At 43.5% G+C, this 16,225-nt stretch overlaps 1 protein-coding gene across 1 annotated transcript in view; it reads right to left on the bottom strand.

The window, feature by feature from the left end:
• Window positions 1-16,225, bottom strand: part of ALDH18A1 (aldehyde dehydrogenase 18 family member A1) — a gene marked incomplete at its 3' end in the record, with an annotated part of 126,531 nt that overhangs the window by 97,213 nt on the left and 13,093 nt on the right. Inside the window, exon 2 of the mRNA XM_043518696.1 lies at window positions 296-418. Within this exon, the coding sequence (XP_043374631.1) occupies window positions 296-389 (94 nt within the window). The remainder of the gene's footprint in view (window positions 1-295; window positions 419-16,225) is intronic.

Below are 16,225 nucleotides of genomic sequence, written 5' to 3'. Positions count from 1 at the left end.
ACAGAAAACATCAGTATTTCTTGACAAAATTGTGGTTTGTCAGAATGGAAAAGGTGATACCTCAGGCATTTGCTTGAATAATAATTATTGTACTGAGGAAGAAAGCTGCAGTAAGGACCCAGATCGCTGTCTACAGTTCACTCCAACAGCAGTAGGTCTTGAACGAAAGGGAAAGGCAGCCCATAAACTCCAGTGTGATGCAGAAAGAAGGCATGAAGATAAGGGTATAAGAGATGCTGAGAGACATATCCTGACCAGTGTTATTACAAACAAGTCCTTTCTCTTGGATACTTACAAGGCTGGGAAACAGCTGCGATGTACTGAGGTGAGAAGAGGAGGTATCGTCCAGGGGAGCAGAAGGAGGGGCTCAGAGCAGTTCGACACAACATTGTGAGATGTTTGGGAGGATCAAGGATATCTGCAAGTTAAGAAAAAAGTCTCAATCTCAGTGAACTTGCCTCCCTATTCCCACTACTAAAGTACACACCAAGATACCCAGCAGTAAACACCCTTCTCAAAATCTTCTGTGACATTAGGCATGTACAAGACTTCAATTCCTCCAAGAGCACTCAATTGCCAGCTGCACTCTCAGCAGGCCTTCTGTGGCACGCACAGACCACCATGCATCCTGCAACGCAAAATTGTCACTCCATACACATTTTGTAGTCGTATCAGCATCTATAGTTATATTTAAAGCATTTATCTTGCCACACGTCTTGTAAAGGTGGCAAGATGCCTACCAGTGAGAAAGCGACAGCTGCCTAAATCTCAACAGAATGATATTACCCCAGACTTTCTTCTGTGCCCACCTCCTGCTGGACTACCACACTGCCAGATGCAGAGCCCCAGTATGCACAGTTTAAACAAACAGTGTGTGATCCATGTGTCTTATATTTAAATTACATACACACAGATTGCAAAATCAAATACTCAAAAGTTAGGAAATGCCAGAACTAAGTTTGCTTGTGCAACCTTAATGCATACATAAAGAGGGCTGAATTACGATATAGTTTTCACTTACATGATCACATGCTGTTTTTTCTCATGGGCCCGTCTCGTTCAGTGCACAGAACAGATTATGCTCACTTAATGACCAGCTCTTCAATGGTTTTCTCTTTGTTGTTCAGTGTGTGGTCATATGCCTTATTCACTGCGCACTACTTGAACCCATGACCGAATTAATAATTTCCTAATGGACTTTTCTGTAATGCTGATCATTATAGTATCTGAGTATTTCACAAACACTCAGTGAAGTGAAAGGGCATTATCCCCATTTTACAGCTGGGAAACAGACACACAAAGCAATTAAAGATCAAAAGAGTCCACTAATTTTGAATGCCCAAATTTGAGATGCCTAGAACTTAATTTTTCTAGAGTACTTAGCATTATATGGCTCTTTATATGTTCAAATCATAGCTTCCATCAACTTCAGTTACAGCTGTGAATGCTCAGCACTTCTGTGGATCAGACCCCAGGAACTCAAGTCAGGCATCCAGAAAATGAGAATACAATTAGTGATCACTTGTGAAAAGTTTCGTTTAAGAGACTTTCCCACATCACACATACTGTGGCAGAGGCGAGGTAGTATGGAAAGGAGGGGGAAAAATATAAATTCAAAAGAAACAGAGGAAGCCAAGAGCAGGAGAAAGGAGGGGGAAAGACATTTGAAGGGAAAAGAATAATAAAAAGAACTTAAATCTATATCAAGGCAAATACAAGAGATTCAGGCATCTGGGCCAGGATCACAAAAAGATCTGTCCATCAAGGATAAAAGCTCATCTGTGAAGGAGACAGATTTTTAGGGGCTAGTTGAAGGCTGCAGAATGGACATGATTTAAGAACCAACTCAAACCTCATCATTTTCCATACCAAGTGCAAAGCATATTTCTTCATCTTCCCTTCAATAACAAATATGGTACAGCAAGCCAATTTTTTTTTTAAACTTTATATTTTTCCCCTTGAGGAGAAAGAGGAAGGAAGGAGAAAACATGTCATATATGCTAGGTACGTTTCTTAATACATTACTGGAAGACATATATATTAAGTTCATGAGGTGATATAAGAACCTGCATAGACTAGATTAATTGGACTGGTAGCTACAAACTAAACTATAAAGAAATTTTCCACTAAATATTGGAAACCCCCATTTAAAAGAAGGCATGGGGGGGAGAAGAGAAGAGAAGTCACCCTTGTATTGTTATTTTTCCAGATAGAAAATGTTACCCAGTGTTGAGAGATCATATCTATCCGTGGTCCTTTTATGGCCCACATCACCAGATTATGCGAGCATCTCAATCTTTCAACACATTTATCCTCTCAACACCCATAAAGGTAGGGAAGTACTATTATCCCCCATTTTACAGATAGGGAACAGAAGGACTAAATGTGACTTGCCTAACATCACACATGAAGCCTGTGGTGGAACAAGGAAATGAACCCAGGTCTCCCAATTCCTAAGCTACCACCTTTACCACTAGACCATCTATACCACAGACAATGGGGCAATGAAGCAGAGTCAGTGCTTCCCTGGGGATTTAACTTGGCTTTTCCTAATGTATTGAGAGTCTTAACCTTACTGTTGCAGTCTTTTTTTGTATTTAGTTTCCTTACAGTTTAAGTTTAAAAAAATAAAAACAAAAGCATTTAAATGCATTTTTTTAAAAAGCACCTGCATTTCTTTCAATGCTGAAACAGGACGTTACATTAAAAGCCTCCCACCCACAAAATAATCCTTTCCTTAAGAGATTCTGTGCTAAGACAAAGATGAGAAAATTCAGCCCCAAAAACGTAGTTGTATAAATACAGCTATGATTCACACCAAGTGGGGGCTCAGAATAAAGCATAGTCTTGCCCACAGCTAGTGAATAAATTCACTCAGGCTTTATAATGGTTTACAAGGGCCAGATGTGAACAACGTAGAATATAAAATGTATCCCAGGATGTCAGGAATCCATTCCAGCAAGAAGTTGGACCAGAGAAATTGGCATCCAAAGGCGTCAGGGATCCTTATGAAGAGGAAGAAAAACCTACCTTTCCTTTCAGTAAGAGAATAAATATAGTACACTCTTCTATAGTGCTTTTAATCTGAGTCTTTCAAATATGAATTGCAATTCTTTTGCAAATTAAGTGGACTTGCCCAGGTCACACAGCCAATCTACAGCAGAGTTTGAAATAGACCCTCAGACCCCTGCTCTAAACTATCCTGCAACCTGCATGGGACAGACTTTGTTGAAGGGGTAAACTATGTTATTGGCAGGCACAATGGCCACTCAAGCATAGACAGGAAGTTAGTCCGGCTAACTCAGCACAGACTACCAGATGCAATCTATCGCTCTGCATAAATCCTATCACCTGCAAGTGTCAGTCCATGTGCAGAGCGTTCAGAACAGTTAGAAAATTCGGTTCTGTACCTTACACGTCCTGTTGTGATGTGAGAAATTTCTGACAGAAGCAGCAGTGAAGCCAACAGCAGCTGCAATGAAGGCAGGAGACAGACTACATTTCTGCAGTCTCAACTGAAGACACAGACACAGCTCATTTGCAGCAGCCAATCCCAGAGCTTCTGGTGGTACAAGCCACATCAGCTCCACCAGAGCGTACCAAGAGCTATCCCAGAAGCTGATGTAACCTCACTCTAAACTCTTCCCTCCCACCAGCGCACACCTCTCCAACCCTGCTGCCCCAGCAGCTGATGCAACTCTACTCCACGTTGCAGCACAAAATCCAGCATTTTTAAACTGCAGTGTCAACAAGTGGTTTATGGGTGGCAAGCCCCAGCGTAGGCCAGACAGTGCTACTCCTACACTTAGTATGCAGCATGCTAGCTTCCCGTCTTGCACCCTCCTCTTCTTTCCAGGCCTATTAGTTTTCTGATAATGGTTGCAGACTGGCTGCAGATGCCCTCCTCCCTGCTTTCAGGGACAGACTGGCCCTCAATTCTACCTTTACTCCAATCTCCTCCTCCCATTTTCCATAACATCACAGGTCCCTTCACCATGAGGGAAGAGAGAGACAGACAGTTTGCTCTTTACTGACTTCCTTTTCCCCCATCAGTTCACACTCCAGTTGCTACATTAAAGGGGAAGACAAGTTTTTTTTTGGTAATTAATAAATAGTTTATACTTTTAGTTCCTTTCAACTTCACAGACATTACAGAATGCAAGCTTACTTCTGTGCTTGATTCAGACACATGCCACACAGCCTCATGGCTGCACCCACTTTGACTCTAGTCCTATTTTGATAGTGTAATTACAAATTAATTCCAGTGTTGCAAACTATTAGGACTAGCTTAGGTCTCACAATGTTCGGTGTTTTTATTAAAGCTTCAGCTACTGAGGTTGCATTACCCAAGAATTTTAACTTTCGTATTCTTTTTTTAAATGAAGTAAATTTCTAGCCCTCATGGCTGCAGCGAACAGCTTTAAAATTTGTGGACACTACAGACTCTGACACCAGAAAGCAAGCAGAGAGCATAGTAGGAAGAGGACCTGAAACATAAGCCCATGTATCAGAGGCCTCAGGCCCGGGCTAAAGTAGTCAAAACCTTGCTGATATAAAGCAAAGTTAAGTTGTGAGCAAAAGGCAGGCCCTGCTCATAGAATTTGGAAAGCATAGGGCTGATATTGCAAAAGCACATATTCCTAAGAGATGCAAGACAAAAAGCATTCACGCAAGCACATTCCAGAAAGGTGGTACCAGAACACCCTGATAAACACATTCCCCAAAGATAACAGGAATATGCTGAGCCATCTTAAAGGATAAGGTCCGAATGACAGCATGATGAATATAGATGTTTTGATTGAACCTACAGGTACAAGGCGACGGGTAGCACCTTAATATGTCAGAGGATGGCACCTGCTATGTCAAAGGTGATACATTTTTATGCACCAATACAAACAAGTTACGCATCTCAGAGGGAGTGTCTTTGGCCAGCTGAGGGGACAGTGGAAAGTCCTGCCACTGACTGAGCTGCGTCTATTGTAATGGGCATACATGGGCTAGTGTAACTGTAGACATTGATCTGGGGAGCTAGGACTATGCTTTGCTGATAATAAACCTGACCAAGTGCCTTCACACCTTAACATATTGTGGTCTTTGGGTGGTTCGCTCAAGATCTGCTGTGCCAGCTATCTGTGCAGAGCTGAATCAACACAACACACACACACGCAGCTGAACATCTGATGACATGAAGGGTTATTAATATAAAGTCTTGTGATTTTGTGGGTCACTCCAACTCATGATTTTGAACACTTGAGGTTGGCAACACTGGAACTTGCACTCTTCACAACTATATTGGGGTGATTCTGAAACAACTGGAATGGGGAAAAATAGCCAAACACAGGGGCATCTATTCTTAGTGCAAAAACACAAATATTCATTTCCCCAACACTAGGTGCTACAGACGTCTTTACAGAATCTCTATTAACTAGGTATATATTCATTTTGATAGAGATACACCTAGTAAAGAGGAACAACTTTCCCCTAGACTAGGCCCACCTTGACAATTTTTAAATATAAACTTTGAAATAGACTGCTCCATTATCCTCCTTAAACCATTATTCAAAATATCCACACCATCACCATAGCAACTGACAGGTTTCAGAGTAGCAGCCGTGTTAGTATGTATTCGCAAAAAGAAAAGGAGTACTTGTGGCACCTTAGAGACTAACAAATTTATTAGAGCATAAGCTTTCGTGAGCTACAGCTCACTTCATCGGATGCATTGAGTCTCCAAAGTGAATAAAGGTTTCTTTCTTGCTTGCTTCCCAGCCTGAAGGAGAAATGTTTGGTTTGTAGAGCGCGTGAAAATGGCAATGAGAAAGCTAAGATGAAGGGCTGAGTTTTGCATGTGAAGCCACTGGTTTCTTGTAGGAATAAAAAGAAAAGGAGTACTTGTGGCACCTTAGAGACTAACAAATTTATTTGAGCTCAAGCTTGAAGTGAGCTGTAGCTCACGAAAGCTTAGAGACTAACAAATTTATTTGAGCATAAGCTTTCGTGAGCTACAGCTCACTTCAAGCTTGAGCAACCTATGTTGCTAAAATGAAAGGCTACTGTGTGTGGCTTCATTCCCAGATATCTTTAGTTGCAACAATCAAGTCTAGAAGACACTGATGCATAGATCACTGTGGCTGGGTCTCTGTCTAACAGAATTAGGCATGATTTTCTTCCCAATCCCAGAAAGAAGTGGGTGGGGCTTTTTTGCACCATCACTAGTTGAGCCCCAATAGCACTGAGTTTAAAAAGTGCCTCAGTGCTATAGACTGACTTATGTTGAGTGCAAATCCTCTATCCAAAATGTCTCTGCAATAGAGAAGGCAAGTTCTCTGAACGTTTCTATCTTCCTACCAGCATCACCTTAGCCTTGCTTGCATCCAGCTTTAGCCAGAGGCTCTTCATCTAGGTGCCAATTTCACAGCCAGGCACTGAGACAACTGCAAAAAGGTGATGTTATGTTAAACAAAGGAAATGTCAGGTTTCAGAGTAGCAGCCGTGTTAGTCTGTATTCGCAAAAAGAAAAGGAGTACTTGTGGCACCTTAGAGACTAACAAATTTATTAGAGCATAAGCTTTCGTGAGCTACATACGTGAGCTACATATGGATGCATCCGATGAAGTGAGCTGTAGCTCAAGAAAGCTTATGCTCAAATAAATTTGTTAGTCTCCAAGGTGCCACAAGTACTCCTTTTCTTTTTTCATAAAGGAAATGTAGAGCTGTGTGTTCCAATGACTATTTCAATTTCCTTGCACTCAGAAATGGTGCCAAAGTCCCTTGTCATATTTCAATTCCTACCAACTCTCCTGTGATGAATCAGGGAATCTGTCTACATAAATTATAACTTCTGGTTGATATTATTACGTTATTATGAAATTGCTGTATCACTGAACATTTCTATGTAAATGTGGACTCCATGGTGGGCTGGCAGGGCATGTAGAACACACCCACTGAACTAGACGCAGTACGAGTAGTTAGGATACCCGTTATGATACTGCGGTCATAGTACGACCATTAAGGAGGTTGGCTGAAGCAAGGAGAACCAGTTTCTGTCAACCCCTCAACAAGGGTTTTATGGAAAATAGATCTTTTTTTGAGGAGATTACAAGTTTGGTAGATAAAGGCAATAGTGTTGACGTAACATACTTAAACTTCTGTAAGGCATTTGTCTTGGTACCACACAACATTCTGATTAAACTAGAATGATACAAAATTAACATTGCATTGACTGGATTAAATACTGGCTAACTGATTAGGTCCGAAAATATAACTAAACAGGAAATCAGCATTAAGTAGGGGTGTTTCCAGTGGGGTCCTGCCAGGGATCAGTTGTTGGCCCTATGCTATTTAACATCTTCATTAATTACCTGGAAGAAAACAAATCATAGATACAGGTTGCAGATGACACAAAAATTGGGGGAGTGGTAAATTAGGAAGAGGACAGGTCACTGACACTGAACGATCTGGATAGATTGATAAACTGGGTGCAAACATAAACTGAGTTTTAATATGGCTAAATCTAAAAAGTATAAATCCAGGAACAGAGAATGTATGCCATAATTACATCATGCGAGTCTCTGTCCTGGGAAGCAGTGACAGAAAAGATGTTGGGGTCATGATGGATAATAAGCTGAACATAAGCTCCCAGTGTGACACTGTGACCAAAAAGGGTAATGTGATTCTAGGATACATAAACATAATCTTGAGTTGTAGAGAGGTTATTTTATTTCAATATCTGACACTGGCACAACCACTGCTGGAATACTATGTCCAGTTTTGGTGTCCACAATTCAAGAAGGATGTTGATATATTGGAGAGGATTCAAAGAAGAATTATGAGAATTGTGATAAGTAATTTGACCACCTTGAATCTTAGCAAAGAGAAAGTCAAGGAGTGATTTAGTTACAGTCTATAAAGGACCTACATAGGGAAAAAATATTTGATAATGGGCTCTTCAATCAAACAAAAAGGTTAACATGATCCAGTGGCTGGAAGTTGAAACTGGACAAATTAGCACTAGAAATAAGGTGTAATATTTTTTAACAGAGCAATTAACCATTGGAATAATTTACCAAGGGTTGTAGTGGATTCTCCATCACAGACAAGTTTTACATGACGATTGAACATTTTTCTAAAAAAGATCTAAAATAATTCCTAGAGTGTAAGTTCTCTGGTCTGTGTTATACATAGAGCCCTACCAAATTCAGGGCCATGAAAAACGCATCACAGACTGTGAAATCTGTCTTTTGTGTGCTTTTACTCTATACTATACAGATTTCATGGGAGAGACCAGCATTTCTCAAATGAGTTTTCACCCAAAAGGTAGTTGCAGGGGGGTTGCAAGGTTATTGTAGGGCAGTTGCGATATTGCCACCTGTTTTCCCTGCAACCTGTGTGCTTGGGGGACTACCAGGAGAGATTCAAGCAGTTGATTAGCGGAGCCACACAGCTCCAGCCAGCAGCCTATGGTCAGGTACCCCTCCCCCACACTTCTTTGCAGCCACATCATTCCTGAAAAAAGAAAAGGAGTACTTGTGGCACCTTAGAGACTAACAAATTTATTAGAGCATAAGCTTTCGTGAGCTACAGCTCACTTCATCGGATGCATTACTGATCATTCCTGAAGCTGCTCTGGGGACCCTCCTGCCGGCTGTGCAGAGCGCGCGGGGGCGGGGGTGCTGTCAGGGTGTCCCCCTCCCCCAGCTCCTGTATCATTACAGAGGAGGGTAGAAGGGACTGGGCTCATCAGGATTCGCAGCTGCTCTGATATCTGAACAAGCCTTCCGGAGTGCCTTAAAGAGACAGTGCACAGTTTCTCAGACTTCCCCAGCAGGCAGCGCGCGCGCGCATGCGCGCGCACACACACACACACACACAGTCTCTCCCCCTCCCCATGTATTCCATCTCCACAGAGCGGGGGTGGGGGAACATGGTTCAGGAGGAGGAGAGCTTTCAGTGAGTGCCTTAAAGAGACAGCAGACAGGTGTCTCTCAGAAACTACCCAACAGCCAGCATGCGCGCACACACACAGTCTGTGCGTCACACACTTTCCAACACTGTTATTGTTACTTCTTGGTACTTTCTGCAATGCAAATATATTCTCTGTAATTTTATTCTTTCAAAGTGTGTTATTGTAGTTTAACTGGTCTATGCATTTCATAGTTTTTATTTCTTGCTTACACTTAAATTTAATTCTTTGAGTAATGAGATCTAAAATGCCTAACTTGTCCTGGCTAAAGTAATTATCCCTGTTAGTAACTTTTTAAAAATATATCTAGGTTTTTTGTTTCTACTGGTGACCCTAACAAAATTTATTCTGCACATGGGTGGAAAAAATTAGAGGGAACATCGATTGCCACCCTTACTTCTTTCACTGCCTTCAGAGCTGGGTGGCCAGACAGCGGTGGCTGTTGACTGGGAAACCAGCTCTGAAGGCAGTGCTGCGCCATCCAAACCATACCATGCCATCCTTACTTCTGCACTGCTGCGGGCGGCGGCTCTGCCTTCAGAGCTGGGTTCCCAGCCAGCAACCACCGCTCTCCGGCTTCCCAGTTCTGAAGGCATTGCCTCCATCAGCAGCAGCACAGAAGTAAGGGTAGAAGTACTGCAACACCCCCTACAATATCCTTGCAACCCCAGCCTCCCCCAACCCCCACAGATCATTTTTGGGTCAGGACCCCTACAATTACAACACCCTGAAATTTCAGATTTAAATATCTGAAATCATGAAATTTACTATTTTTAAAATGCTATGATTGTGAAATTGACCAAAATGGACTGTGAATTTGGTAGGGCCCCAGTTATACAGGATATCAGACATGATCACCATGGTCCCTTCTGGCCTCAGAATCTATGAATAAGGGGCTGGCATTTGGAAAGTGGAAAATTTCCAAACAGGACAAAGATGGAGACGACAAAGCAATGATTTAAGGAAGACTCATGGTGAAGGCTTGGAGGCAGATACAGGAAGTTTTAGGCAGGAGAGAGGAAGATATAGGCATACTTTTGTAGTGTGGGACTGTGACAGGGTGCTGGCTAAGGAAATCTCAGCCAGGCCTCTGCCAGGCCAGCTCCAATCAAGAAAGGGAATTGGAGCTGGCTGAGTAAGCCCAGGCCTGATTGGCAAACGGGGAACAGCTGCTGGCCTCATTATCCAGGGGCTATATCAAGGCTGGCAAGAAAGAAGCCAAGGAAGAAGGAAAGGGAAGAGCCAGAGAAGTAGAGTAGGGGGTCTCAAACTGGGGTTGGGACCCCTCAGGGGGTCATGAGGTTATTACATGGGGGGTTGCGAGCTGTCAGCCTCCAACCCAAACCTTGCTTTGCCTCCAGCATTTATAATGGTGTTAATTAAGAAGTGTTTTTAATTTATAAGGGTGGGTTGCACTCAGAGGCTTGCTATGTGAAAGGGATCACCAGGACAAAAGTTTGAGAACTACTGAATTAGAGTGAACGGGGGCTCTTTTCTGCTGAATGCAGGAGCTAGCAGTCCCTGAGGCTGTAATACTGAAGCTGTTTGTAGCTAGAAGAGTACCCAGAAGTCACCTACTTCAGGACAGGCCCAACAAAGAAAACAACAGAACGCCACTAGCCATCACCTTCAGCCCCCAACTAAAACCTCTCCAATGCATCATCAAGGATCTACAACCTATCCTGAAGGACGACCCATCACTCTCACAGATCTTGGGAGACAGGCCAGTCCTTGATTACAAACAGCCCCCCACCTGAAGCAAATACTCACCAGCAACCACACAACAGAACCTCTAACCCAGGAACCTATCCTTGCAACGAAGCCCGCTCCAACTCTGTTCACATATCTATTCAGGGGACACCATTATAGGGCCTAATCACATCAGCCACACTATCAGAGGCTCAGAGTAGCAGCCGTGTTAGTCTGTATTCGCAAAAAGAAAAGGAGTACTTGTGGCACCTTAGAGACTAACAAATAAATTTGTTAGTCTCTAAGGTGCCACAAGTACTCCTTTTCTTGTAGCTAGAAGGTGGTGGGAAAAAGTATACTGTAAATAAAGAGCACAGATGATTTCATCAACGCAGAGATCTCTGGCTGGTTTGTGGGTGCAGCAGGGGCAGAACCAAGGAGGGCCCAGCGCTGCCTTGTTCCAGGACCCAGTTTAGCTGATAGACTAAAGGTTAAAGCAAGCTCATTTAGTGGGGAGAGGCTCCATGGTTCAGAAATCAAGCAACGAGGTGCAGCAGAAAGATCCTGGACACCCCCAGAGGACCCTGATCCCTGCCCAAAGAATGTTATGAAGAGTGAGAAAACTGAGGGAGGGAACTGTGTAGTAGTGTTCATTATTTTTGTATAGATCTGTTTCTTGTGCTATTAATTAAAGAGCAATAACTTTTTAGAATCCTGGGCAAAGTCTGTGTGCATGTGCATCACATGCTCTTGGAGAGTTAGCCTGTGAACTCAGAGTTTCCACATGACTGTTGAGTTCTGGGAGAGGGGATGTCTATGCTAAAGAGGAGACAGCACTGGTCCCAGGGGATAGGCATCTGGACGACAAGATCTCAGCTACCAGTAGGTTGATGCCAGACAGAAGATGTGCGCCCCACTGAAGAGTAACCAAGTCACTACTGTCCCCATTTATCAGACAGCAGCATTAGTACACCCAGATCTCACTTTCCTGTATGCCGAGGTTCATGTATCAAGCAAATGAGGCTCCCCCCTCCAGCTGTTGGGAAAGAGGGATGTTCTTGCCTCTTTCACAGCATCCAGATGGAAGGAAGGAGTTCTCAAGTTTCTTACAATAGCAATGGGGGAGAAGCAGTGAGATTGACCATATTTTCATACATTTCATGTTACTGCTTAGTGCTATGGTCTATGTGAGGCACGGCTAGAAAGGGTTACACATCCTGCAAAATAAATAATCCTCAAAAGACACATAGGGAGATGTTTGTGTATTTACATATGTATGAGTAGGGTCAACAATGTAATCAACAGTCCCTGTCTATGCTGTATTCTGATAATTCAGAGGTCAAAAGAAGATCCTATCATTTAAATGAACTGTAAACACGGGATAACTCAGTACGCATGTCTCTTTGAAACACTGTGAAAGGTGGAGGAACAAGCAAATGGTCTTATGTCAATTTGTATAGCAAAGTACCGGTGATGAACTCCTTCAGAGTCATCCTAATTACCTTTTGTTCCCAGAGGAAATCCCAACTTGTCAAAGAGGACATGAAATTGTATAAAAGATCCTGGGGTCCTGATTCTGTCATCTCAGATCTGCTTAGACTTCCTCAGGGGAAGTTTGAGTCGCAAAACTCAGGTCCCAGTTATGCTGGGATGCCCTGAATATGAGATTTGGGCATTGGACTATGATCTGTGAACTGAATTCTAAAGGAACCCTTTGCAACTTCAAAGCTCACCATCTCGGCTATAGGTTTCAGAGTAGCAGCCGTGTTAGTCTGTATTCACAAAAAAGAAAAGGAGTACTTGTGGCATCTTAGAGACTAACAGATTTATTTGAGCATAAGCTTTCGTGAGCTACAGCTCACTTCATTGGATGCATTTGGTGGAAAATACAATGGGGAGATTTATGAATCTGAACCTCAATTAACTGAATCCATGTCTGAATGTATAATGATCATTTAACCATACTCTTGTTTTTTAATAAATTTTAGTTTAGTTAATAAGAATTTGCTGTAGCGTATATTTGGGTAAGATGTGAAACATTCATTAACATGGGAGGCAACTTGTCTGATCCTTTGGGATTGGTGGAACCTGTTCTTTTATGTGATGAATTAAGACTTACAGAAATTGTCATCATATTTGACATGGGTACTTGGATGGAGGGCTGAGGCTGGATCATTTTAAGGAAACTGTGTTGTTTGGACTTCGGAGTAACCAGTAAGGCAATAAAGAAGCTATTTAATGCTGACTTGGTGAATTTAAGTATTGGAATATCCACCAGCTTTATGGGGATTGTCTGCCCCATTCTTTGCAGTTCACCCTAATTGAGTGACCATAGCTGGCTCTCCACTGAGACCCAGGTCACAGCCTACAAGAGCAACTGCCAGTGCTGAAAGGAGCATAGGGTGGGGTTGACAGATTCTCTCCTCCCCACTAGTGAATAAACCCTGCATTTTAGGACTCCTTCAGCTTCTATTTCCCTTAAAATTCCAGCAACTGAAGATTGAAGTTTCTAATACCCCGGTCAGTTTCAACACTTATGTTAAAAATACTATGAATTATTGGTACTCACCATAAGAATACTTTTTTCAAGCCATTAATTATTACTACTACATCATCTCATGAATTATTTTCTAATCCTTTAAAAAGAGATACCCCTGACTATCACAATTTCTTTTTGAGTTGTTGATGCTGTACATCTTTGCTGTGTGATATAGTGAGGCCTAGATCTGCCCACAGAGCATCTGAAAATGTTTCAAAGACTATGATAAGCTTAGACTGGTCCCATCCTGCATGCGTCTTACCATATACTTATTCAAGCTGAACCTCAGTACTATCCATATTCCTCAAATGCTTTTAAATCCATTTAGAGTTTCTCACCATCTCTTCATAGGTTTAACTAACTAACTAAGGCACGTTGAAAGACAGCCACCTCTGGGGTGCAACACAATACTATTTCACAGTACACAGAAGTAATGGCGTAAGCACCAACTGATGAAGCATCCTATTATTAGCATCTCATTGCTAAAAGTAGCTAGTCAAAAATTATTACATCTATTGCAGTAGCACCTGAGAACCACATATAAAAACAAAGGCTTCATTTTAATAGGTTTCAGAGTAGCAGCCGTGTTAGTCTGTATTCTCAAAAAGAAAAAGGAGTACCGGTGGCACCTTAGAGACTAACAAATTTATTAGAGCATAAGCTTTCGTGAGCTACAGCTCACTTCATCGGATGCTATTGTTTATTTGCATGGTCTCTGTCTGGTTCTGTGATTGTTTCTGTCTGCTGTATAATTAATTTTGCTGGGTGTAAACTAATTAAGGTGGTGGGATATAATTGGTTAGCTAATCATGTTACAATATGTTAGGACTGGTTAGGTAAATTTCAGTAGAATGATTGGTTAAGGTATAGCTAAGAATATTACTATATAAATTAGGGGCAAACAGGAAGTAAATTGGGATTCAAAAATAAGGAAAAAGGAACTTGGATTTAAGCTTGCTGGAAGTTCACCCCAATAAACATCTAATTGTTTGCACCTTCGGACTTCGTGTATTGTTGCTCTCTGTTCATGCGAGAAGGACCAGGGACGTGGGAGAGTGAAGGAATAAGCTCTCTAACATCTTGGTGCCGTGACTTGGGTTCATCACATTGGATAGGTGAGTGGCAGCCTGCAAGTCCCCCTCCCCAACAGTTCACGCAGCTGCTTGGAGGGGGTATGGCGGTGGCCCCCGTGAACCAGAGGGAGGGACAGAGGTGAGTGCTGCAACTTAGGAGTGCCATGGGAGGCATCCTGTTCTCAGTTTAGGATAGGATGCATCTGGTCACCCCAGCTCCACAGAGCAATTGAAGAAATCCCTCATGGGACTCCGATAGACACTGGAGCATCTTGTGATGGTAGTTGCGGGTTCTGGCAAGCTGGGGTAACGGATTTTTTGAACAAATGGATAAGGAAGAATCAGGGCCCATACCAGGTGCAGGGGTTCACCTGGGATGAGATTGAGAAGGAGATGGGAGAGGTTTTGGGAGACCCCAAGGGAAAGGAGTGAAGGAAAAAGGGAATGGTATTACAAGGTGTGTGTGCTGGGATGGCATACTGGGTAAAAGGGAAGCCAATCTCCTCCAGCACATTAAGGATTTGGAGGGGATTGTGGATCAGCAATGCATTTTAAACAGAAAAATCCATGTTAGCAGTAGAGGTAGCGGATTTGAAGGCACAGGATGCTGCACGGACAGAAGATTCTTGTGAGGCAATCCAGAGAGAGAGGGATGAACTGCTGCGGAGAGTAGGAGACTTAGAGGAGGAATTGTATCATTGTAAACATGGGGGCAATGGACTTGGGGACCCCAAACCATCCACCCCATTAATGGAACTGAAGGAGACACCTCCACCACCCTACCCTGAAAAAAAACACTGTACCCCCCACTGCCAGTGGACGTTGTAAACCAGCGATCCACAGTTACAGCCCCTGCAAGAGAGGATACCCGGGAGGAAATGCAGGAGGCAGGAATAGTGACCCTGGCTGTGGGGGGGAGGGGGAGGTGGGGGGAAGAGACCAGGCCCCACAAGTAGTAGAACAGGCAGAAATCTGCCCCTTGTCCCTGAAGGACCGGGAGGCAGTACTGGGCCGTTTGGGAAAGGTACCCAGGGATGATTAGGATCAGTTTGTGCTGTGGCTAGTGGAGGTGGGCAGGGAGATGGAGGGTCAAATTCGTGAGGACTAGGTGATCATTATGGCGTAGTCTTTTGGGACACGGTACCTTGCAAATTGATGTGGCAAGAGTGGCACACCCATTTCTAATCCCCGGACAGGTGGCAAAACAGTTGTTTGGGGTGTACTCTCATACTGCGGGGATGAATAAGATAAAGCAAATCCCTGGGGAAACAGGGCAGGATCACTTAATTGCATACAGGCATGGGCACGGTGCTGGGTGGATCCCCTGGGCCATGGGTGATGCTCCAGGCAGGGGCACTGGGACCTGGTGGGGCTGTGGAGCAGGGTAGGGGTGTAGAATTGCTGGATAAATGGTTGGAGCTGAGCGATCTGCAGTTCGTGGGGCAGTTATGGTTGCAGCACCCTGAACTTGCTCCCAATCAGCTACCCCAGTTTCTGGAACAGGCAGATACAACAGCGAGAGAGACAGTCAATGTGATTATTGTGGGTGATAAATATAAGGTGGAAAGGGGTGAGTCAGTCTGGAGAGGAGGAGATAGAGGGAGAAGTTGTGGCTTTGGGGGGAGGCGGTAGTCAGGGACTAGCGGGCAGCTATAGAGCAACAGATCCAGAGACTACAGGCTAAACTGACTACCCAGGATCTTACCAGATCAGGGGGAAAGTGGCCCTGGAGGCCAGGGGACTGGGACTGCCTGAAATGCCAGACACAATTTTGCGTGGAGACAGGAATGTCTTCAGTGCCAGGACCCCCAGCCCCCGTGAACCAGAGGGAGGGACAGAGGTGAGTGCTGCAACTTAGGGGTGCCATGGGAGGCATCCTGTCCATGTTCTCAGTTTAGGATAGGATGCATCTGGTCACCCCAGCTCCAGGGAGCAATCGAAGGGAGTCCCATGAGGGATTTG

This window comes from Dermochelys coriacea, chromosome 7 (genome assembly GCF_009764565.3).
Source record: "Dermochelys coriacea isolate rDerCor1 chromosome 7, rDerCor1.pri.v4, whole genome shotgun sequence".
NCBI lineage: Eukaryota > Metazoa > Chordata > Testudines > Dermochelyidae > Dermochelys > Dermochelys coriacea.
The sequence above is the reverse complement of the archived record's forward strand: the minus strand, read 5'-3'. Positions and strand labels throughout refer to the sequence as shown.